The sequence below is a fragment of the Physeter macrocephalus genome, unplaced genomic scaffold (genome assembly GCF_002837175.3).
Source record: "Physeter macrocephalus isolate SW-GA unplaced genomic scaffold, ASM283717v5 random_171, whole genome shotgun sequence".
NCBI lineage: Eukaryota > Metazoa > Chordata > Mammalia > Artiodactyla > Physeteridae > Physeter > Physeter macrocephalus.
This window is the reverse complement of record NW_021145477.1, coordinates 62,010-89,851: the sequence shown is the minus strand read 5'-3', so window position 1 is coordinate 89,851 and position 27,842 is coordinate 62,010. Positions and strand designations below refer to the sequence as shown.

Below are 27,842 nucleotides of genomic sequence, written 5' to 3'. Positions count from 1 at the left end.
CAGCACGAGCTGGGGCGGGAGCAAGGGGCGGGGGACCGGCGGGCGCGCGCGCGCGCGCGGTTGGGCGGGCGGGCGCGCGCCGTCCCGAGAAGGGCTAGGCAGCGACCCGGACAGCTGTTAAAGGGGCAATGTCCCCAGGACTGCGGGGCCCACCGGGCGGAGACGGGGTAACCGAGCTGCGGACACGGGAGGGCGAGTAGGACGCAAGCACTCGGGACGGTGGCCAGCGCCCAGAGAGCCGGGAAAAGTGGAGGCCGACCTAGGTAGGAGACCCAGGACCCGGACCCGCGCACGTCGCCGCCGTCGGAGGCGCGCTTAGGGGTCGGACCCGCCCGCAGGGCCCCGCCCAGGAGGTGGCTCGGCGCAGGCCCCGCCCCCAGGCGCGCGGCGCCGGCCGGCCCCGCCCTCGGCGCCCGACGCCGCCTCGCTCCTCTTCTGCGCCCGGCGTATAGTTCTAGAACTCGCCGCGCAGCTTTTTCAGGTTCCGTGGCCAAATGCAGTCGGTGGCGGTATGGCCACCCGGGCGCTGGGTCCCTGCCTGGCCGTCACGTTCGGCAGGCCCCGCAGGCCCGGGTCGTCCCCTCAGGCTTGGGAGTCTTCTCAGGCCCAGGCCACCCCTGCCTACCCAGCCTGGCCCCCCGCGGGCCTCAGGCAGTCCTTAAGGCGCGGGCCCACCACCTGGGGGCCACATCGACTCCTCAGGCCCCCAATTGTGCCTTCAGGCTTAGCTGTTCCCCACGCCCCAGTCCACCTACTAAGGTCCCCTGAGCCCACTAAGGCCTGGCCTTCCCTCCAGGCAGGGACCCACCCGCCCAAGACGCCCAGGCTCTGGCCAACTCCTCAGACCAGCCGGACCCCTTAGGTCCTCAGCTGCCTTGTCAGGCTCAGGTTGCCCTCCCAGCCTTGGCTGCCCCCGGGCCAACTGTCCAGTCCTCTGTCTAGCTTCCTTAGGCCCATTCTCCTCATAGATCTGGGTCACCCACCTAGACCCAATTACCTGAGGTCTGAATGCCCCTCAGCTTCCACCTGCCCTCTAGTCCAGCTTCCCCTGCTCTGGCCCAAGACATCCAATTTAGACCCCATCTGCCCTTTCAACCAGATTTTAACTACGGCATTTGCCACCTCAGCTCTAAATACTCCTCTCTCCATTCTTCACTTCGCCTAACTCCTTTCTCAGCCCATCCTTAGTTGCCTTTGGATAAATACTTATTCACCTGCAACAGTTTCCAATTTTCTGACATTTATGCGGCCTACAGTCACTCTCCTAACTCAACTAACATTCTTTTCTGCCAACCCCCCACTGGCTGTCAGGTCACCTTTGGCTGTGTGTATTCTGACACAGAATTCTGGCTCTGTGTAACTGACCTCTCTGCTCACCTTCTTCACCTACAGACATTCCCAACGCCTCCTCCTTGTCACCAACTGACCACTCTGTCCACACTTACCTTTTATTAATCCCCCATACCTGGTTTATTTACCAACCATGAATTCTCTATCTGACCCTAGCCACCAGTTCTGTACCGACTATCCCCAAATGCCTCTGCCCTATCTAGCCCACCTGTCACCCTTTTTCATTTCATTATCCCATGTTGCCAGTTAATTCACTCCACTGCCATCTGTAAGTTTCACTTACTCTGTATGTTTGGCTTCAGAACATTTATTTTCTCTTTTCTCTTTTACCACATCCACATTTCCTGTGTCCGCCATCTTGAACTTGTATGTTCAGCTAATAGAAATGTTCAGTACTTGAAATACCTTTTCAGCTCGCTTTCTTTCTTTCTGGCCTGATAACATCTTCTTTCCAATCTCTAGACCTGCTACAGGTTCATTCCTACAGCCATTATGTGAGTGAATGATTCATTTTCCATTATCCCCCCAGCACCAATGAGGAGATTCAGTCCAGCCACCCAGCCCAGTCCAGTCATGCAAGCACAGGAAGATGGAGACAACCTTATCCCTTTTGTCAAGTGAGTCCTCCCCACCCAGTGGGGTGGAGGGAAGATTGCATGCCTGGGTTCTTCCCTAAGAAGAGTAGGAAATAAGGAACAAGAAGCTCAGTGCCTGGTCTCAGGGGATTGGTGATTTATTAATTTATTCAGCAAATTGCTTTTGAACACTACAATGGTCTAGGCACTGTATATTAGGCATCGGGAATTCAGCAATTAGAACATAGGGGTCCTGCTCATAGAGCTTACAGTCTAGGGGAAGGAGATAGAATGTGCATACAAATAAATATAATTTCAAATAGTAATAAGTGCACGAGAAAAATAAAATAGACGTACAACATAATGTAAAATAGACGTACAACATAATGTAAAACAGACTGTCTTGGAGACACAAGTTTATATAGGGTGATTGTGGAAGAGGAGGAGGAAGTGAGTTTGAAATGAGATCTGAAAAATGAGAAGGAGCCAGTCTGATAAGAACCAGGGAGCAAAAGAAGGAATAGGAGGTTTAAAAAAAAAAAAAAAAGCCCAAAAAGAAACTAGCCTGCTACCTTCTAGGACCAGGAAGCAGGTTAGCATAACTGAAACTTAGTGATTAAGGGAAAAGTGGAGTAAAGTCAGACAGGCAGAGACCAGATCATATAGGACCTATAGGATCTTATAGGCCATTGAAAAGAGTTTGAATTTTATTCTAAGGACAGTAGAAAGGTTCTAAGTAAGGTAATGACATAAGCAGACCTTCTTTTTTTTTCTTCAACTTTTTTATTACAGAAAATTTCAAACAACTGCAGAAGTAGAGAAAACAGTAATCATGAACCTGGAGTATCCTTTTTAGTCAGCTGCAGTAATTATCATTACATAGATAATCTTTTTATTGATACACCCATTTAGCCTCCTGCTACTCAGACTATATTGAAGCAAATCTTAAACCATACATCATTTCACATAAGCATTTAAAAAAGATTATTCTTGGGACTTCCCTGGTGGTCCAGTGGGTAAGACTCCATGCTCTCAATGCAGGGGGCCCGGTTTCGATCCCTGATGGGGGAACTAGATCCTGCATGCATGCCACAACTAAAGATCCCACATGCTGCAACTAAGATTTGGTGCAGCCAATGTAAATAAATTTTTTTTGAAAAGATTATTCTGCGCAGAATAGATTATTGAGGGCTTCAGGTGGAAGCAGGGAATGGAGGAGGAGGCTATCTCTGTAGAGAGGGGAAGATGAGCTGGAATATGATGGTGGGAGTGGAAATAGTGAGGAGTAGTCAAATTTGAGTGTATTTTATGGGGGAATTCCTGGGCAGTCCAGTGGTTAGGACTCTGTGCTTTCACTGCCAAGGGCCTGGGTTTGATCCCTGGTTGGGGAACTGAGATCCCACAAGCCGTGTGGGGCAGCCAAAAGAAAAAATGATTTTTTTTCTTTTTTTTTAGTGTATTTTAGATGTAGATTTCACAGAACTTGCTGATAGATTGGATATGGGAGGTGAGGGAAGTAAGGCATACCAGATTTTTGGCTCTAGCAACTGGGCATTTGGGGTGCCTTTCAGCGAGATGGGGAAGGCTAGGGAGGAGTTGTTGAGTGGGCAGTTGAACCTGCAAGTCTGGAGTCCAGGGGAGGAGCCAGAGCAAGAAATACAGATTTGGGAGTCATCAGCACATTGGTGGTTTAAAATCATGGCCTGAAACAACAAGGTCCTACTGTGTGGCACAGAGAACTATATTCAATATCCTGTGATAAACCATAATGGAAAAGAATATTTAAAAAAGAGAATGTGTATAACTGAGTCACTTTGCTGTGCAGCAGAGATTGGCACAGCATTGTAAATCAATTATACTTCAATTTAAAAAGATGATAATAAATAAAGTCATGGCCTGGGTGAGATCACCTAAGGAGGAATGGAGATAAAGAAGATAAAGTGCCAAGGACGAAGCCCTAGGACACTTCTAGAGAGCAGGAGAGCAGACATCAGTCAGTCTGGGGGCTTTAGGAGTGATGAGAACTGTTCTCAAACAGCTTTGCACACCCCTCCCTACCTAAAGCATATTAGTATTTCTGAGATGGGGAGATAAAGCAGGGGTGAACAGAGGCCCTGCTCTCCTGGATACTTGCATTGACTAAAAGGAACCTGTCGCATCACTAGGCCTTCGTCTTTGACAGTCCTGCTTGCTCAATATGATGTTCCCTCGTTGTGAGGTGTACTCGTTTGAGATTCAGTGAGATCTGAAGCTCAAACAGTTGCTAATCTCCATGCTCACTCCAGCTCCAATCTCCTTTCAAATCAAAGGCCTCACCACCTTCCTCAGCTAAAATGGATAAGGGAGGACAAGGCCTGAGGGAGCCTGGGCAGCTGTATGGTCCCGTAGTAAGATAAGACTCCTAAATTCCTGGAGTGAGTAGATGCTGTAAGGGAAGAGCCAGACCTGAGCCTATCTTGTTCTCACCTCAGGTGTTCCAGGGTGGTCAGCCGATCTCCACCACCCAGCTTGCCTTCCCGGAGCCTCAGACTGACGCCCCAGCGCTATGGAGACACCTTCTGGGACAACCTTAGTCAAAGGCCCAGGTGGGTAGAAATGGAGAAAATGGGGATTAACTGGAGGTAGGGAGAGGAAGCTCTACAATTTTAAACTACCATAAAGCCTTATGGTAGCAATAAGCTGTAGTCTGGGGATAATTGCCCCACCAGCTGATGGACATTTTAGCTCGTAATGCCAAATAGGTGGTTGAGAGAGGTTGTTAGAGAAACAGTATGGATGGGGGTGTTCTCTCTGTACTTAGCCCCCTTTTTGTGCTTCACAGCCCCACCTGGATGGAGGAACAGTACATCCCACCCCTGCTGGTATGACAAACTTTCTGCCCTTTGACACCTCTCGGTTAAAGTTGCATCCACTGCTATCCTAGCCCCAGCTCTCCTTATTACCCCTTTCTTCTGGTGTCCCCTAGCCAGTGCACTGACCAGGCCCTCCTTCCTATGAATCAGTCATCATGTTTTCCAGATCACAGCTATGTTTTTGTGATCTGGGCTTCCCAAGACCCCTGACTCCCTATTTCAGTCCCAGCTCCCCTGAGAGACTCAGTTCTGCCTTCTAGCTCCTTTTTCCCATTCTCTGGCACAGAGAGCCACTGGTTGCTCCCAGCCTGGCCTGTACCTCCCTGAGGGGCTCCCACCCCCTGAGGTGCTCTGCAGAAGAAAGAGAAGGAGGCCACATTTGGCAGGAATGCAGCAGGGATCTGGGGGCGTCCCAGCCCGGGTAAGGGCTGTCACTTATCACCTGGAGGATCTAAGGAGGCGACAGAGAATCATCAATGAGTAAGGAGAGACATTTGGGCTCTGGGAGCCAAACAGGGTATGGGGACAGGACGGTTTGAACTAAAGAGGTGGAGAGCTTTGAAGGAATTGGAGGTTGTTTGGGAATGTGCCATGGTCTTGGTGAGATTGAAGCAAAATTTCTATGATATGGGAAGGAGGAGGGAACTAAGGGATGGGGGATGAGCCACATGAGCCGAAAGGAGTGGAAACCAGGTCACTGAAGACAGGAAAGCACTCCATACAACTGGAGGATAGTGCAGAGCTAGAGGTCACCTCCTGAGCCCCTGAACTGAAAATACTTCAGTCTGAGGGGAGCAGAAAGTTGGGAGTGGAGAGTTGGAAGTCAGATGACGACACTCCTGGGTCCCAGCAGGAAGTATTTCAGGGCAGAAAGGTGAAGAATGGAGAGACAGGAAGCCTGGCCTCCAGGCACCTCTTTCCTAAGTCTGAAGTCTCCACAGACTGAAGAAGGCCCAGTGGGGTAGCTCTAGGGCTGCGTGTGAGCCCCTGGTGCTTGACGGCGATGGCTGTGGACTCCCCAACACCGCCGAACACCCTGGTCTGGAAGAGGAGAGGGCAAACTCTCCACGGGAAGAGGAGCACTTCCTCGCTCCTGGCAGGGCCCAGGTATGGTTGAACAGGAACTTGGTGGGGTGGTGGAGGGTGATGTGGATGCCTGGTCTTGCATGGAGAGACAGCGGGAGCCAAGAGGCACGTTGGATAGCTGGATTTGAGAGGAACAAAAATAAAGTAGACGAGAGCCAGAGACTTGGGAGTGCCTGGGTTTGGGGACTAGGAAATCTGGAGAGAGACCTATTTTTTGATTCTTCCTTTTTTTTTCCCTTCAATTTCTCATCCTTACAGCTGCTTTGGTCTCCCTGGAGTCCCCTGGGCCAGGAGGGGTCTTGTCTCTCCAGGCCGCCGAGCTCTCTGGCCTCCTTCAGCACTGTCACAGCCAGTAGGGACCCCCTTTACAATCCCTGGGGGGTGGAGTTGCGGTCTGAGGAGTAAGGAGAAACCGGCCACGCCCAAGATGCTAGCGTCCTCCAGGGCCCACGACTAGTTCTGGGCGCTGGAATCTCCAGCATTTATGACATCAAGGCATTCCCCCTTTCCCTGACCTTTCTCACTTTCCTCTCCCATCCTCTGAACTAGGCACGAACGGGGCTCCCTTGGCCTCCCATCTCTACCCGGCCCTCTCACAGGAGCTCCTCAAGGCCTGTCGTCCCGCAGGCCGGCTCCCTGCCGCTGTGTTCTCTTCTTGTTCTGTTATTAAAAAGCAAGCAAGTTGAGCCCGGAGTTGTCTTTCTCTCCGCGAAGTAGTGATGAAGAGGCTTGTGGGGCGCGAGGGCTCCTTTCACCTTCGTGAGGACCCCGCTAAAATAAAGTCGGGCTGTGTCCCCCAAATTCAAGGAGTTGTGCCCGAAAAAAGTCCTGCCGGCTCCAGCGTTCCCCGCCCGGCGCTGCCGGCCGCCCGCGCCCCACTCTTCTGGCCGAGGTCACGTCAATCGGCCCAGCTTCCGCCTCCAGGACCCCGCATCCTGCCCCTCAGCGCTGCTGCCCCTTCCGGGACTTCCCGGCAGTCCGTCCCTCCGCCTGGCTCGGGGCCCTGGAAGCCGAGTCCCTCCAGCCAGCGCCCCGCCCAGAGCCCTACGTGTGCTGACCCCAGGCTCCCGTTCCGACCCCCATCCCCTTAATTGGGAGGCCCCGCCCCGTGCGCAGTGACGTCGGACGCCGCTGTCAGCCGGCGCTGGGGGGGGGTCGGTGTGGGGTAGAATGGCCGCTGCCGCCGTCACCCGCGGGACCCCGGGAGGTAAGATCCGGGGCCTCTCGCCCGCCTCTCCGCCCCCGCGCCAGGGGGCGCAGCTCCACCGGCCCGGACGTTGCGCGCCGCGCCGGGGACCACCGGCCCTCTCCCGGTTCGCCCCCACTCCCCGCTTCCGTCCTCCTTCCCCGCGCCAGGGGGCGCAGCTCGGCGCAGGGCCCCACGGCGGACCTGCCGGGCAGGACCGTTCCGGGGACCCCCGCACCCCGGCACCCGCACTGCCCCTTGCCCGCCACGCGTCCGCGGACTTTGCTCCGCATCTCCTGCAGGACATCCCTCCATGCGGGAGGGAGGCGGGACCCTCCCACCTCGGAGCGTCTCCGGGGACCACCGCCCCGCCGTGGGGGGGTCGCCCCCGGGCCCGCTTCGCACCCTGGCCGGCTCCCCATCCTGGACTGCGCACCTGCGCCCTAGGGCGGAGTCCTTACCCCAACCCAGGCTCCAGTGCTCACAGCCGAGCTCGGACGGGCCTCTTCTCCTTCCCCATCCCCGGACACCTGGTGGAGCCCGCGCTGAGAGCATCCTCCAGCCTCCATCTGTTCCCCCAGGAGGGTGGGGGCTCAGGCTGGAGCCAGAGTGGTAGATGGAGTAGAGTAGGTCTGGAGGCCGAGGGAGGCAGAGGCTTTGGGGAGAGAGGTGCGGCGGGGTGCACAGGGCGGTCAGCCTCAGGATGGAGGATGGGTTGTCCTGAGGGTGGGTAGCTGGGTCCTGGTGTCTAGCCCAGATTCTACCAGGCCCTGACCAATCTGGAGGGAAGGATGTAGGTTAAGATCAGTTGTAAGATCTGCCCTTCACCTTCGAAAAAATCAAATAGAGAAGTAACTCAGGGTGTGTCTTCTAAGGCCTAGCTCTCCACCCGGACTTAGATCTCCTGCCCTCCCCGCAGCATCCAGGCTCTCATTTGCCAAAGCATCCTCCAAGAACCGGATGCTCTGAGTCCCAGCCCCAGGACCTGACCTCACCGTAGCCTCAGACTCGCAAGAGCCCAACGCCAGCCCCGCCGGCCTTCTCCCCTCCCCCACCCTGCCGGTCTCTTCCTGATTACTCTGTTCTGTTGTGTCTCCCACTCGGTTGGTTCCTGGCACCATGTCTGGGTTTTCCCTCTCCTCCATTCCCTGGCTGTACTCTGACATCATGGTCCAGTCCCTTCCTCTCGCTTCCTCATCTTTCTTAGATATCGCGACCCAGTTCTGTACCTGGTCTCCCACCTCATCCTTCTCATCCTGGACAGTGAGGAGGCTTCTGCCATGACCTTGTTCTCTCCCTTCCCAGCACAGACTCCCCCTCCCCCCGGCCCCTCAGGCCGGGGGTGACCTTGCCCCCTGGAGCCCTCACCATGAATACCAAGGACACCACCGAGGTTGCTGGTGAGTTCATACTCCAGGTTCGCAGTTTGGGCACAGCCGTTTTTTCTCCCCAAGTGATGGTGACCTTCTAATTCTTGGGTCCCTGCTCTCCTTGTCACCATTTCATCCCACCTTCCCACCCCGCCCCACCCCGCCCCATGCTCTGGATTTGGCCCTTTTCCCCTGGATTATCACAGGGATATCAGGAGCAGCACCCTAAGTCCTCCCTTCTCATCCCCTCTAGAGAACAGCCACCACCTGAAGATCTTTCTACCCAAGAAGCTGCTGGAGTGTCTTCCTCGCTGTGCGCTGCTGCCTCCAGAGCGGCTACGGTGGAATACAAATGAGGTTTTCTAGGGAGCCTGGGGGATTAGGGCGTAGCAGGGCCTGGTGGGCTGGAGGAGTGTGAATGGGGGTCTTGCTGTGCCTGTCGACATTCTCAAGGCTCTTTGAAGATCATAAGAGAGGTATAAAGCCCTGCATCTTGTAGTAGCTTGCTTCTCCTTGGCATATCCACCTGTGTAAAGATACTATCTACCACTTACAAAGTATTTCCTACAAACCAAGCACCGTGCTCAGTACTTGTCCTGCATTATCTCATTCAGTCCTCCAAGGACGCTGTAGAGCAGACGCTGTTGTTATCCCCGAGGTATAGATGAGAGAGACCAAGAGGCCAGCCTGAGACTTTGGAAAGGGGACACCCACCTGAGTGCCTCTTCTCCTGCAGGAGATTGCATCCTACTTGATCACCTTCGAGAAGCATGATGAGTGGCTATCCTGTGCACCCAAGACAAGGTGAGAAATTTTGTGAAGGTGGGGAGTGGCAGGGATCCTGGGTTCTGTACACAGAACTCGAGGCCAATCCTTCCCTCCTCAGGCCTCAGAATGGCTCTATTATCCTCTACAACCGCAAGAAGGTGAAATACCGGAAAGATGGTTACCTCTGGAAGAAGCGGAAGGATGGGAAGACCACCCGAGAGGACCACATGAAGCTGAAGGTCCAGGGCATGGAGGTAAGCGAGGCCTCCAGCTCACCTGCCCTGGCCCTCCTTCTCCCCGCTAGTTGGGTTCCAGCCCTGCCAGGGCTTGGTGACATTCTCTGTCTACCACCCTCCCAGTCACTCTTCCCTTCTCACTCACTTTGGATCCACTAGGTGGTTGCTTAGCCCACTCTCTGCTTCCCATTTCCCTCCATGACCCAGTTCTCCAGGACTTAGGCCACACCTCCCTCTGGAGGACACAGATGCCCAGTCCCCTTACTTCTCTTGCATTTCCCTCAGAGGTCTGAGTACTGACCCTCCAAGAACAGGTTTCTCTTCCCTCAAATCATTGCTCCTCATCTTGGATGTGTTGTTGCCATGCTCTCTGATTTTTGGATAGTCCCATATGGCAAATCTGGTCCTTGTTGTAAAGCCCTGGCCCCACTGTTCCCTCCTCTCTGTCCCGGGGTGACTTGGGGTGCTGGGATTTGAAAGATGTGGGGAATAGGTGGGGGTGGGTGAGGGTGAAAGAGGAACTGGTGGAAAGATTGGGATTCCTGCAAAGGGACTGAACAGAGGAAGAGTTGGGGAGCAGACTAGCCCTCCCCCCACCCCAGCCTGTCTCCTGGCAGTGTCTCTATGGCTGCTACGTTCACTCTTCCATCGTCCCCACATTCCATCGGCGCTGCTACTGGCTGCTCCAGGTGAGGATGGAAGAGCTCAGGGAGACAGAGTCTACCTGGCTCTTTGAGGGAGGTGGGGGCCTGCAAGAATGAAGTGGAAGGATGATTAGGTTCTGAGCGGGAAAAGGAGACTGGGAAGAAGAGAAAGGGGTTTGGGGATGGAGAGAGCCAGAACTTGGGGGGTGAGGTCGGGGGTGCCTGGGAAGAAAGTGAGGACTAGGAGGCTGAACCCCTGGGCAGCAGGACCCCATAGCACTCTGCATGTACCCTTGTGCTCTCAGAACCCTGACATCGTCCTTGTGCACTACCTGAACGTCCCAGCCCTGGAGGATTGTGGAAAGGGCTGCAGCCCCATCTTTTGTTCCATCAGCAGCGACCGTCGAGAGTGGCTCAAGTGGTCCCGGGAGGAGCTGTTGGGACAGCTGAAGCCCATGTGTAAGGCAGCAGGGCTAGGACAGCTCTCAATGGGGAGAGTGGACATAGGGAGCTCCCAAAGGGGCCAGGGTTCTATACTCAGGAGTCTGTGGGGTGACCATTTCCCCCCAAGCCAGGAGGGGTCTTTCCTGGGTGGGTGGGTGGGTACCAGTGTCCCTGGTGTGATCTAAGGTGTTGGAATATGGAGGGCAGCTGTGAGCTACAGGTCGGAGCCGTCTTGAGGCTGCTGGCCTCTGTTCACCTGGCCAGAAGTCTTAGAGCATCTCAGGTGCTTGGAAGAGCCATCAAGGTTCCCTGGTGACTATTTTGTGGGGGTCCCACAGCACTTCCCTCCAACTCTCCTCTAGTTCATGGCATCAAGTGGAGCTGTGGGAACGGGACAGAGGAGTTCTCTGTAGAGCAGCTGGTGCAGCAGATCCTGGACACCCACCCAACCAAGCCTGCACCCCGAACTCATGCCTGTCTCTGCAGTGGGGGCCTTGGTTAGTAACCCCTGACCTTGGAACCCCCCTCCCTCCTAGTGTGCTGCCCTTACTCACACCAGGGGGGATAGCTGGGATTTGCATGCTTATTTGCATGTCTTTTGCATGTTCCAGAAAGATGGGCCAGATGAGCAGAGGCCTTCCCATCTGCACACTGCCGAGTTCCTTTTACTTGATTCCTGGCAGCCCAGGCTCTCTATTTGCTTTCTTCATATAGCAGCTCCTGGCCACCCTAGCACTACCACTTACACACAGGCTTAGCTTTATTCTTAGTTGTTACCCATTTGGTTCTGTTCTTTTGTCCTTTTTCTATGCCTTTACCTATTTCTCTCAGCTATTCCCCCAAGCCCTCAATCCTCTCCTACAGTGCTCCTCCAGCAGGAGGGAGGGGGAGGAGAAATATTTCTGCCGCCTCCCAGTGGCCATAATCAGCATGACACCTCTGGTATTGAGTGACATCTCAGGAAATGCATGAAAGCTTTCCAGTAAGGGAAGGCTGGAGAAAGATGTGTCGTATCCCTTCTCTCCCCACCACCCCTTCCACTGCAGGTTCTGGGAGCCTTACCCACAAATGCAGCAGCACGAAACACCGCATCATCTCTCCCAAAGTGGAGCCCCGAGCTTTAACCCTGACCTCTGTCCCCCATCCCCATCCCCCCGAACCCCCTCCACTGGTAGCCCCACTTCCCCCAGAGCTCCCCAAGGCACATACCTCCCCATCTTCTTCTTCCTCTTCCTCCTCTTCCTCCGGCTTTGCGGAACCCCTAGAGATCAGACCTAGCCCTCCCACCTCCCGAGGGGGTTCTTCGACAGGAGGCACCGCTATCCTCCTCCTGACGGGACTGGAGCAGCGAACTGGGGGCTTGACGCCCACCAGGCACTTGGCTTCCCAGGCCGATCCTAGGCCTTCCATGAGCTTGGCTGTAGTCGTAGGCTCTGAGCCCTCTGCCCCGCCAGCTCCTCCCAGCCCTGCCTTTGACCCGGATCGTTTTCTCAACAGCCCACAGAGGGGCCAGACATATGGAGGAGGGCAGGGGGTAAGCCCAGACTTCCCTGAGACAGAGGCCGCCCATACCCCCTGTCCTGCCCTAGAGCCCGCTGCTGCCCTGGAGCCCCAGGCAGCTGCTCGGGGTCCCCCTCCACAGCCCGGAGCAGGCGGGAGAAGAGGAAACTGCTTCTTCATTCAGGATGATGGCAGTGGGGAGGAGCTCAAGGCCCAGGGGGCTGCCCCCCCTGTACCTTCACCCCCTCCTTCACCCGCACCCTCACCTGCCCCCTTGGAGCCATCGGGCAGAGTAGGAAGAGGGGAGGCCTTGTTTGGAGGAGCTGCTGGGGCCAGTGAACTGGAGCCCTTCAGTCTTTCATCATTCCCTGACCTCATGGGAGAACTCATCAGTGACGAAGCTCCGAGTGGCCCTGCCCCAGCCCCCCAGCTCTCTCCTGCTCTTAGCACCATCACAGACTTCTCCCCAGAGTGGTCCTACCCTGAGGTGAGTCTCAGGCCTCTCTCCTCCCTCCTGCATCCCTCTTACCCCGTGGTCTGTGACCTAGTTTCCCTCAGTTCCCACGGCTGCTTAGTTCTCTTCCCAACCTCTATTTTTCATAGAGTGTAGCTCCTTTCCCATTTTCATAGGTCCTCTGACTAACCCTTTCTCCCTCCCTCCTCCTCCTACCTGGGAATTGTGATTGAGTGAGTCCCTCACGTGCCCCAGGGCACTTCATTCCTTGGTGACTGTTTCCTGGGGTGGGGAGGGACTGGGACAACTCAGCCTGGAGAAGAGAAAATACACCTGGGATGTGATTGCAGACTTTGGGAAGCTGAAAGGCTGTGTTCAGCAGTGGACAAGTTCTGCTTTTTGCTGCTCCAGGGAGGGAAAGCAGGAACTACAGTGGGGGTCCAGAGGGGGCCTGAGAAAAGGACTTCCTTCCAGTGACAGCTTTCTGCAAATGGGTTGGTAGCCTTGGGGGAGGCAATGAGTTCACCATTTCTGGCAGATTCAGGTAGAGGACAGGAGTGTGGGGAGAAGGGACAGTGGGTTGAGTTCACTCCACTGGGTCCTGTCCAGTCCCTGCACCCCAGACCCAGGGGTGTACCGAGGACAGTAGATACTCTCTCAGGGTCTGAATGAATGAATGAGGGAGTGAGAGTGAAGGGATAATCAACAGAGAGAGCTCCAGTTGCACTGCTCTCTGACTTCCGTCTGCAGGGTGGGGTCAAGGTGCTCATCACAGGACCTTGGACAGAGGCCGCCGAGCATTACTCCTGCGTCTTCGATCACATCGCAGTGCCAGCCTCACTTGTCCAGCCTGGTGTCTTACGCTGCTACTGTCCCGGTATGGGGACTGGGAATGGTAGGGGAAGGGACTAAGATAGGACAGTTAGGACTTCCAGGAAGCACTGGGAACAAATGTGTTGGGTTGTTCCTGAGAGTGGAAGGACCTCATCCAGTCCTGGGGCTGAGCCCTGTGGTCCGCCGGCAGGCAGATTACTCTGAGCTTAGGTGTCAGAAGGTCTAGTTCTGGTCTAAGAAATCTACTTCTTAGCTGACTGGTGACCTTGGGTAAGTCTGTTCCTTTTTTAGGTCCTTGGCCTCCCCTTCTGTAAGGTCACGCATTTGACCCAAGGAGTCTCTAATGTCTGTCCAGGCCCTCTGGCTCCAATCCAGGGAGTTCTTGGGAGAATGAGAAGGGAGAGATGTTGGTCTCTTCCAACCAGTCTTGGGACTGAAGGACATTGGCTTGTAGACCTGTGCTGTCCAATATGGTGGCCATTAGCCACATGTGCCTATTGAAATGAATTAAAATTAAATAAAATTTAAAATTCACTTCTCTTTTTTTTTTAATTAACTTTTTTTTTTTCCTTTGGCTGTGTTGGGTCTTCGTTGCTGTGCGCGGGCTTTTCTCTAGTTGCGGTGAGAGGGGGCTACTCTTCGTTGTGGTGCGCGGGCTTCTCATTGTCATGGCTGTCCCGTGTTGCAGAGCACGGACTCTAGGTGCGCAGGCTTCAGTAGTTGTGGCACGTGGGCTCAGTAGTTGTGGCTTGCGGGCTCTAGAGCTCAGGCTCAGTAGTTGTGGCGCACGGGCTTAGTTGCTCCGTGGCATGTGGGATGCCCTTCCTGGGCCAGGGCTCGAACCTGTGTCCCTTGCATTGGTAGGTAGATTCTTAACCACTGTGCCACCAGGGAAGCCCTAAAATTCACTTCTTCCATCACACTAACCACATTTTGGGTGCTCAGTGGCCACACGTGCTAGTGCTGCCCTATTGGACAGTGCAGATGCAGAATGTTTCTATCACTGAGAAAAAGTTCTTTTGGACAGCCCCAGTCTAGATGTCATTGCCAAGGCTCATCTCTGCCCTTTTGCCACCAACTTTGCCCCTTACCCGGCACTCAGCAATGTTGCTGCGGGACCCTAAGGACCACTAGAGTGACAGGTTGACAGCTTTGCTGTCTATGAGTGTGTCCTCCCCCAGTCTCAACAGCCCTGTTCAAATGGTGGATTTCAGGAGAGGGGCTGAGACCAGAGAAGCTAGGAATTGGGAATCTCAGCTTCTGGTCTTGGGTCCAGGACCTGGTGGTTTCATTCTCAAGGCTACAGACATTGAGACCCTGGGAAAGTGCTCTTATTAGACCCTGTTGGTGAGCAGCTAATTCCTTCCCACATCTTAGTAACAGGGTTATGACCTCTGGACCTTGATCTTGGGGAATCAAGAGATTTCACCATCATCAAATTGTTTATAAGTTTAGGTGTTTCTTGATCCTCTGCTTCTATACCTTGGTGCTGAACAACAACATCGTGAAGTACAGGGTCTGGAACCCAAGGGGTCTCTGGCCTATTGTAGGTATTAAGTTCTCAAATGAAGGGAATCCCTCCCCAGTTCGTGCCAAGGCCACTGAAGCCAGGAGCCTCTGGGGCCCACAGCAGGGGGAGTAGGGGAGGTAGATGTGAAATGATCACCTGTGACCCTGACACAGGGGGTCAGAGAAAGAGCCCAGGAAAGAGAGCCCCCTCGCTGATCCTTGCCCTCCCCAGCCCATGAGGTTGGGCTGGTGTCTTTGCAGGTGGCAGGGCGGGAGGGACCCCTTTCTGCTTCTGTGCTCTTTGAGTATCGAGCCCGCCGATTCCTGTCACTGCCTAGTACTCAGCTTGACTGGTTGTCACTGGACGGTGAGTACCTAGCCCTCTGACCCCACAACCTTTGAGCATGTCATGTTCCTAGACCCCTCAGGACTCAGGCAGCCACTGCCTTGCGCCTGCTTTACCACTCTTCCCAGCTCCTGCTTCATTGGTCATTTCTGAATGAGGCGGCAAACTTCCTTCACCTCCTCTTCCCTGTAAATCTTGGAGCCAGCTTTGTCCCAGTGCTTGTCCTGTCCTCTGCATCTCAAAGGATGGGAGGGGCAGCAACAGGGTGTAGAGCAACATACATGGGATACACATGAGTGTGTATATGTACCTAAACACGTATTTAAACTTTCTTATCATTTTTTTCTCTAATTATAGAGATAGGCGTTTATTATAGGAAATTTTGAAATTACAGAAAAGCACAAAGTAGAAAATGAAAATTGACTATAACATTGCTCAGTAATATACAACACCTTTAATATATTTTCTTATACAGAGGTGCACATATATACACATGTATGTGTGTACGTGTGTGTATTTGTTTAAATCGAGAACTGTGTTTGTCCCTTTTGCTGGTTATCCCTCCTGTGGCTTTCAGAATTGTTTCTCTCCGCATCTGCTTCTTTCTCAAGGTTTGCTTGTCTCCGTCTCCTCCTGTCCCTATCTAATCTGTGCTTTACCGTCTCTCCTGTGGGTCTCCTGCCTCCCTCTTCTTTCCATTTCTCCTTGGACCCTTGTCTTAACTTCCCCTCTTCCTTATCGCCTGTTTGGTACATCCCCCAGCTCTCCTTTGCCCTTTCTCTCCTCTCCTCGTTTATCTCTTCCACACTCTCCTGTCACACCTGAGTCTCTGCTCATCCCTCTCCACCTCCTCCCCACTGTCCCCTCTCTACCTTCATGCCCTTCTGTCCTGGCATCTCAGAACATCCCCAGCCTGCACCGGTTTCTCTGTTTCCCCGTGGCTCTGATCCCCTCCTGCCTCCCCTCCTTGTCCTTGTGTGATCTCAGGAGGGAACAGATATAGCTTGGGATGTGTGCATGTGCGCGTGTGCATTTGTGCATGGGGTGGGGGGGGGGAGGAATGGACGTGGCCATCCATCTCTGTCACCTCCCCTCCCCGCCATCCTCTTTGTGGACAGCTGCGGGGGGCCAGGAGGAGGGGGTGGTGCTTTTCAAATCACAGTCTCTGAGCTCTTTGGGGCAGTGGTTAACAGAGAGGAGGGACCCTGGAGTCCTTGAGCCCCAGCCCACTACAGAGGTAGTGTCTGGGGCAAGAAGGGACTGAACCGTCACCTGGAAGAAGGCTGGGAGCGTGTGTGTGTGTGTGTGTGTGTGTGTGTGTGTGTGTGTGAGAGAGAGAGAGAGAGAGAGAGAGAGAGAGAGAGAGATCTGGGGAGAGAGAGAGAGAGAGATCTTGGGGGGAGAGAGAGAGAGGGAGGGAGGGAGGGAGGGAGGGAGAGAGGGAGAGAGAGATCTGGGGCAGCTAGGGCTGGATTCCGTGTGTGTGTGTGTGTGTGTGTGTGTGTGTGTGTGTGTGTGTGTGTGTGTGTGTGTGTGTGTGAGAGAGAGAGAGAGAGAGAGAGAGAGAGAGAGAGATCTGGGGAGAGAGAGAGAGAGAGATCTTGGGGGGAGAGAGAGAGAGGGAGGGAGGGAGGGAGGGAGGGAGAGAGGGAGAGAGAGATCTGGGGCAGCTAGGGCTGGATTCCCTGTGGGGAGTCCTACTGTCTGTGTGTCTTGAAGGACACAGTCTTGGTTCTGGATTCAGGTCCTAGGTCGATGGATAGTATGAAGACCCCTAGTTTGAGGACTGGTCCTGGGGGGCTGTATCCAGAAGGTGGGTGGGTAAAGGGCCGCTGTTTGGAGAGGAGGAAAGGATATGATTGTGTCTTCACCACCCAGACTCTGGAACAGGGTCCAGTTTTGGTGTCTAGGGCATCCCCTAGACTCTGCCCACTGATCCCCCCATGTCCACTCCCTCTCAGACAACCAGTTCCGGATGTCCATCCTGGAGCGACTGGAGCAGATGGAGAAGCGGATGGCAGAGATTGCAGCAGCTGGGCAGGCCCCCTACCAGGGTCCTGATGCCCCTCCAATTCAGGTACCTCCATGAGGAGGGCACTCGACGGTAGGGAGCAGGGGGAGGGTCTTCCTGTAGAAATAGGCTCTAGTGTGTGACTCCGCTCGCTCTCCAGTCCCCAGCCAGTCCTCCTGCCTGCTCCCTGACGTCATCCTGCTCCCACCCCCGCCCCGCGGCAAGAGTGGCTATTCTGGGCACCCTCTTGGCATGACAGGCTTCAGACTATTCTGGCCTGAAGAAGGGTGGAGGTGAGGGAGAGGGTGGGGGAGGGGATCCAGGGAGCTGGGGCTCAGTGCTCTGGGGGTCCCAGGTCTCGGAGGGAAGAAGGCTGGGAGAGGACTCTGAGTTCTGGGGGGGAGAAGTCATCTGTGGATATGGCACTGATCTGACCCAAAGTGAAGGCACAACATGAGCAAGCGGGTGTGAGGTCTGGCACCTGGAGGAAGCTGCCTGTTGGGGGTGGGGGACACCCAGGAACTTGAACTGGGAGGACTGATGGGCCATCAGAGATCCGAGTGGTGGGAACCTAGACTGGGACGTGTGGGGAGAGGGCAGAACTGGAAGCTGAGAGGACAGGCGTGGGGCGGCTAAGGCCATCCCAGGCTGGGGATGCTCAGGTCTCTACCTAAGGGTGTGTGCACCACAGGATGAAGGCCAGGGGCCCGGGTTCGAGGCACGGGTGGTAGTCTTGGTAGAGAGCATGATCCCACGTTCCACCTGGAGGGGTCCTGAACGTCTGGCCCATGGAAGCCCCTTCCGGGGCATGAGCCTGCTGCACCTGGCCGCTGCCCAGGGCTACGCCCGCCTCATCGAGACGCTGAGCCAGTGGCGGTGAGCCGGGGCCAGTGGGTGCAGGGCGGGGGTGCCCAGGGACTGAGAAGGAACTGGAGCCCTGCCATGGGAGCTGGGGTCACTGTGGAAAGGAAGAGGGGCTGGAAGAGGGTTTGCACTTGGGGGAGTGACTTACAACGCTGATCTCTTGACTTCCTTACATTCATTAATCTCTTTGACTGCTTATCCCACTGACCTTAGTGCTTCCCAGTCCCTTCGATTCTGAAGTTTCTACTGGGCACCCTTTCTCCCTAACTGGACCCTGTTGTCCCTTTCCCAAACCCTCCAGGAGTGTGGAGACCGGAAGCTTGGACTTAGAGCAAGAGGTTGACCCACTCAACGTGGACCATTTCTCTTGCACTCCTCTGGTGAGGATGCTGGGTTCCTGAGTGCACATGGGCAATGAGAAACGGGAATGGTTCTTCAAAGGGAAGATCCTCTGAGGGATACAGGGAAGGAGTGAGGACGGGCCCCAGGCCTCACCTCCACCTCCACCCTCTTCTCCTCAGATGTGGGCTTGTGCCCTGGGCCACCTGGAGGCTGCCGTGCTCCTTTTCCGTTGGAACAGACAGGCACTGAGCATTCCCGACTCTCTGGGCCGCCTGCCCCTGTCCGTGGCTCATTCCCGGGGTCACGTGCGCCTCGCCCGCTGTCTTGAGGAACTGCAGAGACAGGACGCTTCAGCTGAGCCCCCGCTTGCCCTGTCGCCACCCTCCTCCAGCCCAGACACTGGTGAGGGTTTAAGAGGGGACCGTGGGTGGGAGGACAGGCCAGGGGAAAGCCAGAGGGTGGGAGACAGAGTGCGAGAGGGGGCAGCGGGGATGGGGAGGTAAGAGCAGCAAGGCCAGGGAGGTTGAGAGCAGCAAGGGGGCAGGTGGCGCCTTCTGCCCTCACCCCCTTCCCTCACCTCGCAGGTCTGAGCAGCGTCTCCTCACCTTCAGAGCTATCGGATGGCACTTTCTCCGTCACATCAGCCTATTCTAGTGCCCCGGATGGGAGTCCTCCCCCTGCTCCTCTGCCAACCTCTGAGATTACTATGGAGATGGTCCCAGGCCAGCTCTCCTCTGGTGCCCCAGAGGCCCCCCTACTCCTCATGGACTATGAAGCCACCAACCCCAAAGGGCCCCCACCCTCACCGCCTCCTCTCCCACCGGCCCCAGATGGTGGGGCTGCTCCAGAGGAAACTGACAGCCTACCAGCTGTGGATGTGATCCCGGTACCGCTTATGCTGATGGAATTACGAGGGCTAGAAGTAGAGTGGGGCACAGGGTGGGGTGATGCCGACCATTCCATGAAGCAGAATCAGAGTCTGGCTGCAGTTTGGGAAGAAGGGGCCATTTACCCTCATTTAGGGACACGCAAGTTTATCCTCCTCTTAGCTCCTGTCAGAGCTTGTGACTCAGAAGTCATGAGGCATCGGAGGTTAAAAATTCTGGGGAATATCTTCAGTTAGAGCTGGGTTGTAGGGGTTACTTGTTGATCCACGAAGGGACAAGGTTCTTGGGGAACAAGAGCAATGGCAGGAAGTTGGGAGGAGTGAGGAGCAGAGAGGTTGGCAAGATGGAAGCATCTGGCAATGACCTGGGGCAAGGGGGCGGAGGCTGGGCATGGGGAGGCTTGCACAGGGTAAGAGCTAAGAGAGTCTTGTGGAATGAAGGAACACATGAGAGAGTGAATCTTCAAGTGCAGCAGCATACTCCTCTGCTAGGACTAGGGACATATCTGCTTTAGAGAGGCTAATGGATTAACTGGGTAGCACTGGAGTACAAAAAATGTAGCCAGTTCCACAAGGTAGGCTGCTTTATGTGTGGCCAGCAGGAAGTGCCGCAGGCTTCAGGCCTGGAGCAAAGGCAAGGCTGGAGCCATTCAATAGGGTGTCGTGTGATTGGCAGGCTCTGAGCTGATTCTTGGAGAGTGGGACGGGGTGGCGGGCATGGCCAGGACTGTGGGAGCTGGCATGGGGCAGGCCGGGTGGGACAGTGGGCAGTCAGCCTGGAAGGGTAAGCCCTTCATTTGCCCAGCTTCTGAATCCCCATGTCCTTCCTAGCCTCTGTTTTCCATGCCTCAACACAGAGGGCTGTACTCCTGAGTGGGACCCCAAGAAGTATAAATGAATCTGGAACACTGGCGGAGAAAGACAGGGTTAGCAGGGACAGCCGTCCCTGAGGCCTCATCGTCTGGTGCTGAGAGGAGGAACAAGATAGGAAGTGGACTGACGCTACGGCCTTGGCTGGAACAGGCCGGAACAGCTGGCAGTCGGGGCTCCTCGAGGCTCACCCAGCTTCTCCTCCATCCAGGTGGACATGATCTCACTGGCCAAGCAGATCATCGAAGCCACACCAGAGCGGATTAAACGGGAGGACTTTGTCGGGCTGCCTGAGGCCGGAGCCCCAATGCGGGAGCGGACAGGGGCCGTGGGGCTCAGCGAGACCATGTCCTGGTTGGCCAGCTACCTGGAGAATGTGGACCATTTCCCCAGCTCAGCCCCTCCCAGGTGACCAGCTCAGGACAAAGCCTCCAGATCCTTCAGAGGAACATGGGAGGAAGGGAGGGAGGAAGCTTCCTCATGGCCAGAGCTCCGTCTTGGCTCAGGCCCCAGGGCCTTTGAAAAGGGGATTGGCACTGGCTGCTGAGTTCTGAAGTCACTCTGCAGGATCTGTTGCTGGGGCTGTGCCTTCACAGCAGTCTCCAGGTGGGAGAAGAGGGACTGCAGATGCCCCATGGCCTCCCTTCTCCCTGTCCCCGCAGCGAACTGCCCTTTGAGCGGGGTCGCCTGGCTATCCCTCCGGCACCTTCCTGGGCAGAGTTTCTCTCTGCATCCGCCAGTGGCAAGATGGAGAGTGATTTTGCCCTGCTGACCCTATCGGATCACGAGCAGCGGGAACTGTACGAGGCAGCCCGAGTCATCCAGACGGCCTTCCGGAAGTACAAGGTCAGGGGGCTGGGCGTTTTAGGGGGTGAATTACACAATCTTGAGTGGGGAGATTATAGGTTCCCAGGACTTGGGGGAGGGACAACAGTCATCCACACAGGCCTGGGATGGGGTGAAGGGTCAGGGGACCCCAGGCAAGTCGGAAGGGCAGGTCAGATGTCCGTTAGGTGGGCAGTTAAGTGCTGAGACCTCCTTCCCTCCCCTTAGGGCCGGCGGCTGAAGGAGCAGCAGGAGGTAGCAGCAGCTGTGATCCAGCGCTGTTACCGGAAGTACAAGCAGGTGAGACCGTCCTCTCTTGAAAGCATACCCACCAACCCACACCCACACACACCCATTCCAGCCCAGAGCATCCAGAATGCTGCCAGGGCCCTAACTCCCCTTCTCTCTCCACAAGCTGACCTGGATTGCACTTAAGGTATTAGGCGTGAGACCTGGGTGTGAGGTTGTCTGTGATGATTCAGCCTTTCCATGAGCGTGTGGATTAGAGAAATAGACATGCATCAACTGAACTTGGGGGTGACCCTCAGGGGTTTGGGTCTCTGTCCATTTCAGCCCCTGCCCCTCCTCCCCACTCCTGCAGTTTGCACTCTATAAGAAGATGACCCAGGCGGCCATCCTGATCCAGAGCAAGTTCCGAAGCTACTATGAACAGAAGCGGTTTCAGCAGAGCCGCCGGGCGGCGGTGCTCATCCAGCAGCACTACCGTTCCTACCGCCGCCGGCCCGGGCCTCCCCACCGGCCCACGGGCACCCTGCCTGCCCGCAACAAGTACGGCGCTAGCCCTCCGGCCCTCTCTGCCCACCCACTGTGTCCATGCCTACTGTCCGTGGACTCCCGACTCATCAGCCTGCCCCCCTGCCTTTCCTTGCCAGGGTCCCTAAGGGGCGGAGGGCAGGGGATGCCTGAGTGTCTTGTGAGGTCTCAACTTTTCTTTCTTCCACCAGAGGCTCCTTTCTCACCAAGAAGCAGGACCAGGCAGCCCGGAAGATCATGAGATTCCTGCGTCGCTGCCGGCACAGGTGCTGCCCTTTCCCTCACTGGATTTGGGCCTGCCACCTCCCCCACCCCACCTCCCCGATCTGCGGGTCTCCTCTGACTCCTTTCCTTGTTTCTCCGCAGGATGAGAGAATTGAAGCAGAACCAGGAGCTGGAAGGGCTTCCCCAGCCCGGACTGGCCACCTGACCTCTCCACTGCCTTTCTCATCACCCTGGGGGCCGCTTGTTGCAGTCTTAACAGGGACAGGGCTCTCTGGGGCAGGGGGAGCCCCCTGTCGGCAGCTTTCCCGTCACTTCTCTTGGAGCCCGTCCTCGGTCTCCACCCCCTCCCCCTCCGAAGTGCTGAACTCTCTTTCCCACCCCCCGGCTCCTTCTCCTCTTCCCTCCGGGTCGTGCCCCCCCTCTTTTAGTCCCTGGCTCCAGAAGACCCACGCCCCACATACCTGCATCTTCAGCTGTAACCTCCGGAGCCCTGCCTGCCCCTTCTCCACAGCTCCCTCCCTGTGCCTGTACCCACCTCGGCCCCTTCCTGACTTGCCTTATTTATTTGTTCGACGCGTCTCTGAATGTATCCGCCTCGGTCCCACCTCTGCCTTCGCTACGCGCACGCCCCTCGTGTTTCAGGGCTGGCCGTGCCCCCACCCCGACTCCGCATGTCTGCGTCTGTTTCCTCCCTTTCTGGCCCTGTCTTCCCCAGTCACCCCGACCGACTCTGGCCACCAACCTCCGGGCCAAAGGGGGGTGTATATAGGAACGCGTTACGGAGTCCCGCCCCGTCCCCGGGGGGGGGTGCTTGTACATAATGTAACATACAGAGTATAGTGAAGAATCTATTTAAGGCGCCGCAGGGAGGGCTGCACGGCCGGGCTTGTGGCTCCAGGCGCGGCGGGGGCCTCCTGCCGGCTCCACGAGCACTTTCTACTTGTGCATGGGCTTGGTTTCTACGAATTGCCATTAAACATCGCTGCACCAGCCAGCCTCCGGCCTCTGTCTGCGGGGGGCGGGGCCTCGGCCGGCGGGAGGCTGCGGGCGCGCTGGGCAGGGATCTAAGCCGCGCCGGGCGGGGCGGTTGCGTGGTTTTCCGCCTCCGACGTGTTTCCGGCCTTAAAGGCATTTTGCCCTTCCCTTTAAGACGCGCCGCCCCCTCTCAGTCACTCCCAAGATGGCGGACCTACTGGGCTCCATCCTGAGCTCCATGGAGAAGCCACCCAGCCTCGGTGACCAGGAGACTCGGCGCAAGGCCCGAGGTGAGGACCCCAAATTCACAACCGGCTTTCTTCGCCCGGTTCTCAGGACCGCACTCCTACCCCTTTGGACGACCCTGCCTTCTCAACCTTGAAAGACCCCCTCACGGGCCCCTTCAGCGACCCCCTGAGTCCCTAAAAGGGGTGCCGACCCGCCCGCTGTTCTTAGCGGACGATGATTGGCTACCTGAAGCCCAGCGCCAGGCCCCTGGCTTTTTCTACCCTGGCCTTCCGCAGTCCTTGTTTTCAACTCGCCGATGCGCCCGTCTGTCCGCCGGTGGCGTGCTCTGATTGGTAGGCTGCCTTCAACCCCACCCAACCCCTTGGTGTTCCTCAGCCCGCCTTCGGATCGGAGCGGGGGTGGGGGGTGAGTTCGACCGCTCGGCCCCGCCCACCTCCCGGCGCTCGAGTCCCTGCGCCTCGTCCCCTTCCGATTGGATCCAGGACACGCCCATCCGCAGTCCTCTCTCCCCTATTGGCCACCTCAACTTAAAGGTCTACCTATTAAGTTTTGTTAGACCTTCCTCTAGCCCACCCTACCCTCAGCACCTCTAACTGGCTGCTGGATCCTTTGGGCGCTCTTATGCCCCTCCTACTTGGGGCCGCCCTCCAACCTTTATTTCATCTGTACCCTTAAATTCCCGAGATCCCCGGGCGGGTCGTGAATGTTGATTGGAGGGATCAGAATGCCCCTGCCCGGTCCGATTGGCCATGGTCTCCCCGCCTGTGTTCTCCGAGTAACTTCCCAGCAGGCGGCTCAAGTTGGGCTGCAAGCTTAGGGCGCGGCCCGCCGGGCGGTGCAGGACTCTCTTGCTCTCTTTGCGGTGTGTGAATGAGTCTGACAGAATGACTGACTACCTTGGGGAGGACACCGGCTCCCTACCCGTCCGAGGAAGGCCAGGGCAGCCTGGGTGCAGCCTGGGTGCCTTCAAAGGGCTCAAGTGCTGCTTAATATCGAACTAACATCCATATTTACTGAATGGTTGCTAGGGGCCAGGGTACCCTCAAGGAGCCCACAGTCTGCAGCATCGATGAAATGCGCATTGATGAAGCGATCACACAGGAGTTTAATAACCAACTTTATAAGTGCTCTGAAAGAAAAATAACTGTTATGAGAGGGGCTACCTAGGGGTCCTAACCTAGTCTGCAGTGAGCTGAGATGTGAAGAATAGGTAAGTCAGTAAGTGAGAGGGGAGTACAGTGCTCCAGGCAGAGATTTGAAAGCTCTGAGGAAGGAGGGAGCATAATGGGACCTGGAAACTGGAATTATTTAACACCATGACTGACTAGGTGGGTTCACCAGCGGCTGTTGACAGACTAGGAAGCTGAAGTTCAGAGTTTTAGTCAGTTGCTTGCCGTTACACTGTTACTAAGTGGTGGGGTTTCAAACCCATGTGTGACTTTTAAGGCTATGTTCTTAACCATAATCTTATGCCACCTCCTCAGATGCAGAGAGATTACTCATAAGCCAGTTCGAGAACAGTCAGTGACCAATATGGGGTGTGCTGATGGTCAGAGCCCTTGAGGTGGGAGAGAGGAGAGCTCCTGAGCTATCGGGGCCCTGGGGCCACAGAGAGTAACTGGATAGGAGATGAACAGGGTTTGTAGCTTCTAGGAGCTCATAGTGGGGTAGGGAGGACAGAAGTTACACTCTGTTATCTCTCAGCACATGCTGTAGTGGGTGTCTGAACCGAATGTGCTTGGGCCCCAGAGGAAGAAGTGAGTAACTCTGACTCATGGTGGATCTCAAAGTTTGCAAGAGGAGGAAGAGCATTTCAAGCAGTAGGAACAACATGTGCAAAGACATGAAGTGATTAAGAAAATGGGAAGAGGTTCAGTGCAGCTGAAGGAATTCCGATCCTGTGGAAGAAGTGGGCCTTAAAGATATAAAGAATTTGAAATGGCGGAAGAGAGAAGAGGGGACAGTGAGACCCAAGCGTAGGGAGTTCCCTTTACAGCTCACCTCAGACACCTACACTCCCAAAGGAGAAGAGTGTCAGACTGGCCATTTCAGCTTCATCTTGGCTGTAGAAGTAAAAAGTGGGGGTGTTACAAATATAGGAAGTTAAATAATTTCCCCTTCCCTATGCAGACAATGAGATGATAAGCTCCTTGAGGCCAGGGCTCGGTTTGTTCTCGTTACCTCCCCAAGTGCTTTATAGTTCTTGGTATGTCGCAGGCATTAAATAAATGTTTGTTAGTTGGTTTCCCCAGTGGGTTGGGAAATGGGGTTGAGCATGATTCTAATCTTTGTTACTCCCAGTAAACTGTGAGCTCCTAAAGGCCAAAGCTATGTCTTAATCCTCTTTGTATTCCAGGTCCTAGCACAGTGCCAGGTATAGAGGAACTATCAATAAATGCTTGGCAAATAAACAGTAACCCTACCTTCCTAGCCTGACACCCTCCCAGTGGACATGAGATCCCTCCTGAAGCCTTACAAACTCTCCCCACCCATGCCTCCACCCCTGGCCTCATGCTGCCATTTCTCCCCCCCACAGAGCAGGCAGCCCGCCTGAAGAAACTACAGGAGCAAGAGAAACAGCAGAAAGTGGAGTTTCGTAAACGGGTGAGAACAAATGGAGAGATCAAAGGCAGCCTCAGAAAGGACTTCCAATAAGTTAGAATTGGGAGGTTGAAGAGTCAGTTTGTTTGGAAACTGTCTTGAGAGAGGTGAAACCCAGAAGCCAGTGGCACGGCGGCTGGGAAAGGCGTGGGAGGCCAAGGCCTGTTGGCCCGGCGGCGGGGGAGAGGGATATTGGGATGGGGCCATCATCTCATACATTTTTCCCTTTTCCCTTTACCAAGATGGAGAAAGAGGTCTCAGATTTCATCCAAGACAGTGGGCAGATCAAGAAAAAGTTTCAGCCGATGAACAAGATAGAGAGGAGCATACTGTGAGTGTCTCTGGGCTGGGGAGGCAAGAAATGGGTGGCCAAGGAGGCATGAAAGGGCCAGACGGGAGAACCCTCCAGAGGAGGGCGCTGGGCCCCCTCGTGGCTCTACATAGTCTTTCCCCTTCGCTCCCCCTTCCCAGACATGATGTGGTGGAAGTGGCTGGCCTGACATCCTTCTCCTTTGGGGAAGATGACGAATGTCGTTATGTCATGATCTTCAAAAAGGTAAAAAGGGGACCTCCCTGATGGTCCAGTGGTTGGGACTCTGAGCTTCCACTGCAGGGGGGCATGGGTTCGACCCTGGTCGGGGAACTAAGATCCCGCATGCCGCGCCGCACTGCCAAAGAAAAAAAGGTAAAAGGCCTGAGTTCCCCGCTGTCTCCTCTCTCCTTTTCAGCCTGTGCCCCACACTGGGGGAGAGGAACGAGATAAAACATGTATGTGGAACCTTGACCCCATCATCTCCTTCTTTCCCAGGAGTTTGCACCCTCAGATGAAGAGCTGGACTCCTACCGTCGTGGCGAGGAGTGGGACCCCCAGAAGGCTGAGGAGAAACGGAGGCTGAAGGTGAGTTACGCCTGGCAGTCCCTGGGGCCCTGCAGCCCCCCACCTGGGAGGGGTTGGGGTCAGGCCCTGAGCTCTGGTGCCCCACCTTGACACCCCTAGGAGCTGGCCCAGCGGCAGGAGGAGGAGGCAGCCCAGCAGGGACCTGTGGTGGTGAGCCCTGCCAGCGACTACAAGGACAAGTACAGCCACCTCATTGGGAAGGGGGCAGCCAAGGATGCGGCCCACATGCTTCAGGCCAACAAGACCTACGGCTGTGGTGAGGCCACAGTGGGGGCTGGGAGGGCAGGGGAGAGGAGCACAGGATGGGGGGAGGGGAGGGAGGCTGAGGCACAGGGCTCCTAGGCCCTCCCACCCTCCCGTCTGCCCCCAGTGCCTGTGGCCAACAAGAGGGACACACGCTCCATTGAAGAGGCCATGAATGAGATCCGGGCCAAGAAGCGTCTGCGGCAGAGCGGGGAAGAGTTGCCACCTACCTCCTAGACACCCCAGCTCCCTGGGGCAGGGCAGAGGGCAGGGAGGGACGAGGCTGCTATTAGAACCCATCCTGGAGCCCCACCTCTGAAGCACCTCCTAACAGCTGTCACTCAGGCTGGGGGAAGCAGGTGTTTGATTTGTCACTGTTGGAGCTTGGATGTGTGTGTGTGTGTGTGTGTGTGTGTGGGGTGTGTGTGTGTGTGTGTGTGTGTGTGTGTGTGTGTGTGTGTGTGTGTACAGGTGGGTATTTAATCTGTTCTCCCTGGAATTTTCTTCCCCGTGGGGCTGGGGTTACTTTACATTCAATAAACACTGTTTGACCCAATATCCTGGTTTGTTTGAACAGAGAAAGGTGGGTCCTGGAGCGGAAGAGAAACAATTATAGATTGAACAGTATAAGATTGTTTTTGTGGGCCAAAGATGGCGAAATATTGACACTTGTAGAAATTTATAAGAGATAGTATTTTAAGAGCAGTCACTACAGCCAAATGGCCTAGGTTTGGATCCTGGCTCTGCCACTTACTGTTACCTTGGTTAAAGTATTTACCTTTTTGTGCCTCAGTTTCCTCACCAGTAAAATGGGGATAATAATGGTAACTATCTGATAGGACTGTTTAAAAGATTACACAGGCCGGTATATGTCAAATATTTAGAATAGTTTCACATCCTCCAAGCTCCATGGAAATGGTAGCTG

The 27,842-nt window shown here is 55.4% G+C and overlaps 3 protein-coding genes across 11 annotated transcripts; all 3 read left to right on the top strand.

The window, feature by feature from the left end:
- Positions 1-26: 26 nt before the first annotated feature.
- On the top strand, positions 27-6,508 carry INCA1 (inhibitor of CDK, cyclin A1 interacting protein 1). Its single transcript, XM_028484592.2, is given in 8 exon segments — positions 27-374; positions 376-481; positions 1,880-1,967; positions 4,397-4,510; positions 4,747-4,786; positions 5,064-5,257; positions 5,719-5,884; positions 6,122-6,508. Coding segments are annotated over 8 exon segments (1,101 nt in total). The 5' UTR covers positions 27-128; the 3' UTR covers positions 6,269-6,508.
- Positions 6,509-6,986: 478 nt separating this feature from the next.
- On the top strand, positions 6,987-22,588 carry CAMTA2 (calmodulin binding transcription activator 2). 9 transcript variants are annotated; one of them, XM_007109191.4, is made up of 22 exons: positions 6,987-7,070; positions 8,257-8,449; positions 8,673-8,776; positions 9,156-9,223; positions 9,306-9,441; positions 10,026-10,112; positions 10,373-10,526; positions 10,874-11,008; positions 11,558-12,498; positions 13,216-13,342; positions 15,041-15,175; positions 17,116-17,231; positions 17,857-18,041; positions 18,331-18,409; positions 18,551-18,773; positions 18,956-19,257; positions 20,339-20,535; positions 20,790-20,973; positions 21,181-21,252; positions 21,554-21,741; positions 21,918-21,992; positions 22,093-22,588. In XM_007109191.4, the coding sequence occupies exons 2-22, from the start codon at positions 8,419-8,421 to the stop codon at positions 22,154-22,156; spliced, it is 3,603 nt and encodes a 1,200-aa protein (XP_007109253.1). In that variant the 5' UTR covers positions 6,987-7,070; positions 8,257-8,418; the 3' UTR covers positions 22,157-22,588. The 9 variants fall into 9 exon arrangements, with proteins under 9 accessions (XP_007109253.1, XP_007109254.1, XP_007109252.1 ...); XM_007109192.4 differs by having other exon boundaries at positions 6,996-7,070; positions 8,355-8,449; positions 10,041-10,112; XM_007109190.4 differs by having other exon boundaries at positions 6,996-7,070; positions 8,355-8,449.
- A 191-nt stretch (positions 22,589-22,779) lies between these two features.
- Positions 22,780-27,473, top strand: SPAG7 (sperm associated antigen 7). The gene is made up of 7 exons (XM_007109196.4): positions 22,780-23,216; positions 25,712-25,779; positions 26,019-26,107; positions 26,248-26,332; positions 26,585-26,674; positions 26,774-26,930; positions 27,045-27,473. Exons 1-7 carry the CDS (start codon positions 23,132-23,134, stop codon positions 27,152-27,154), a joined length of 684 nt encoding a protein of 227 aa, XP_007109258.1. The 5' UTR covers positions 22,780-23,131; the 3' UTR covers positions 27,155-27,473.
- Positions 27,474-27,842: the final 369 nt, after the last annotated feature.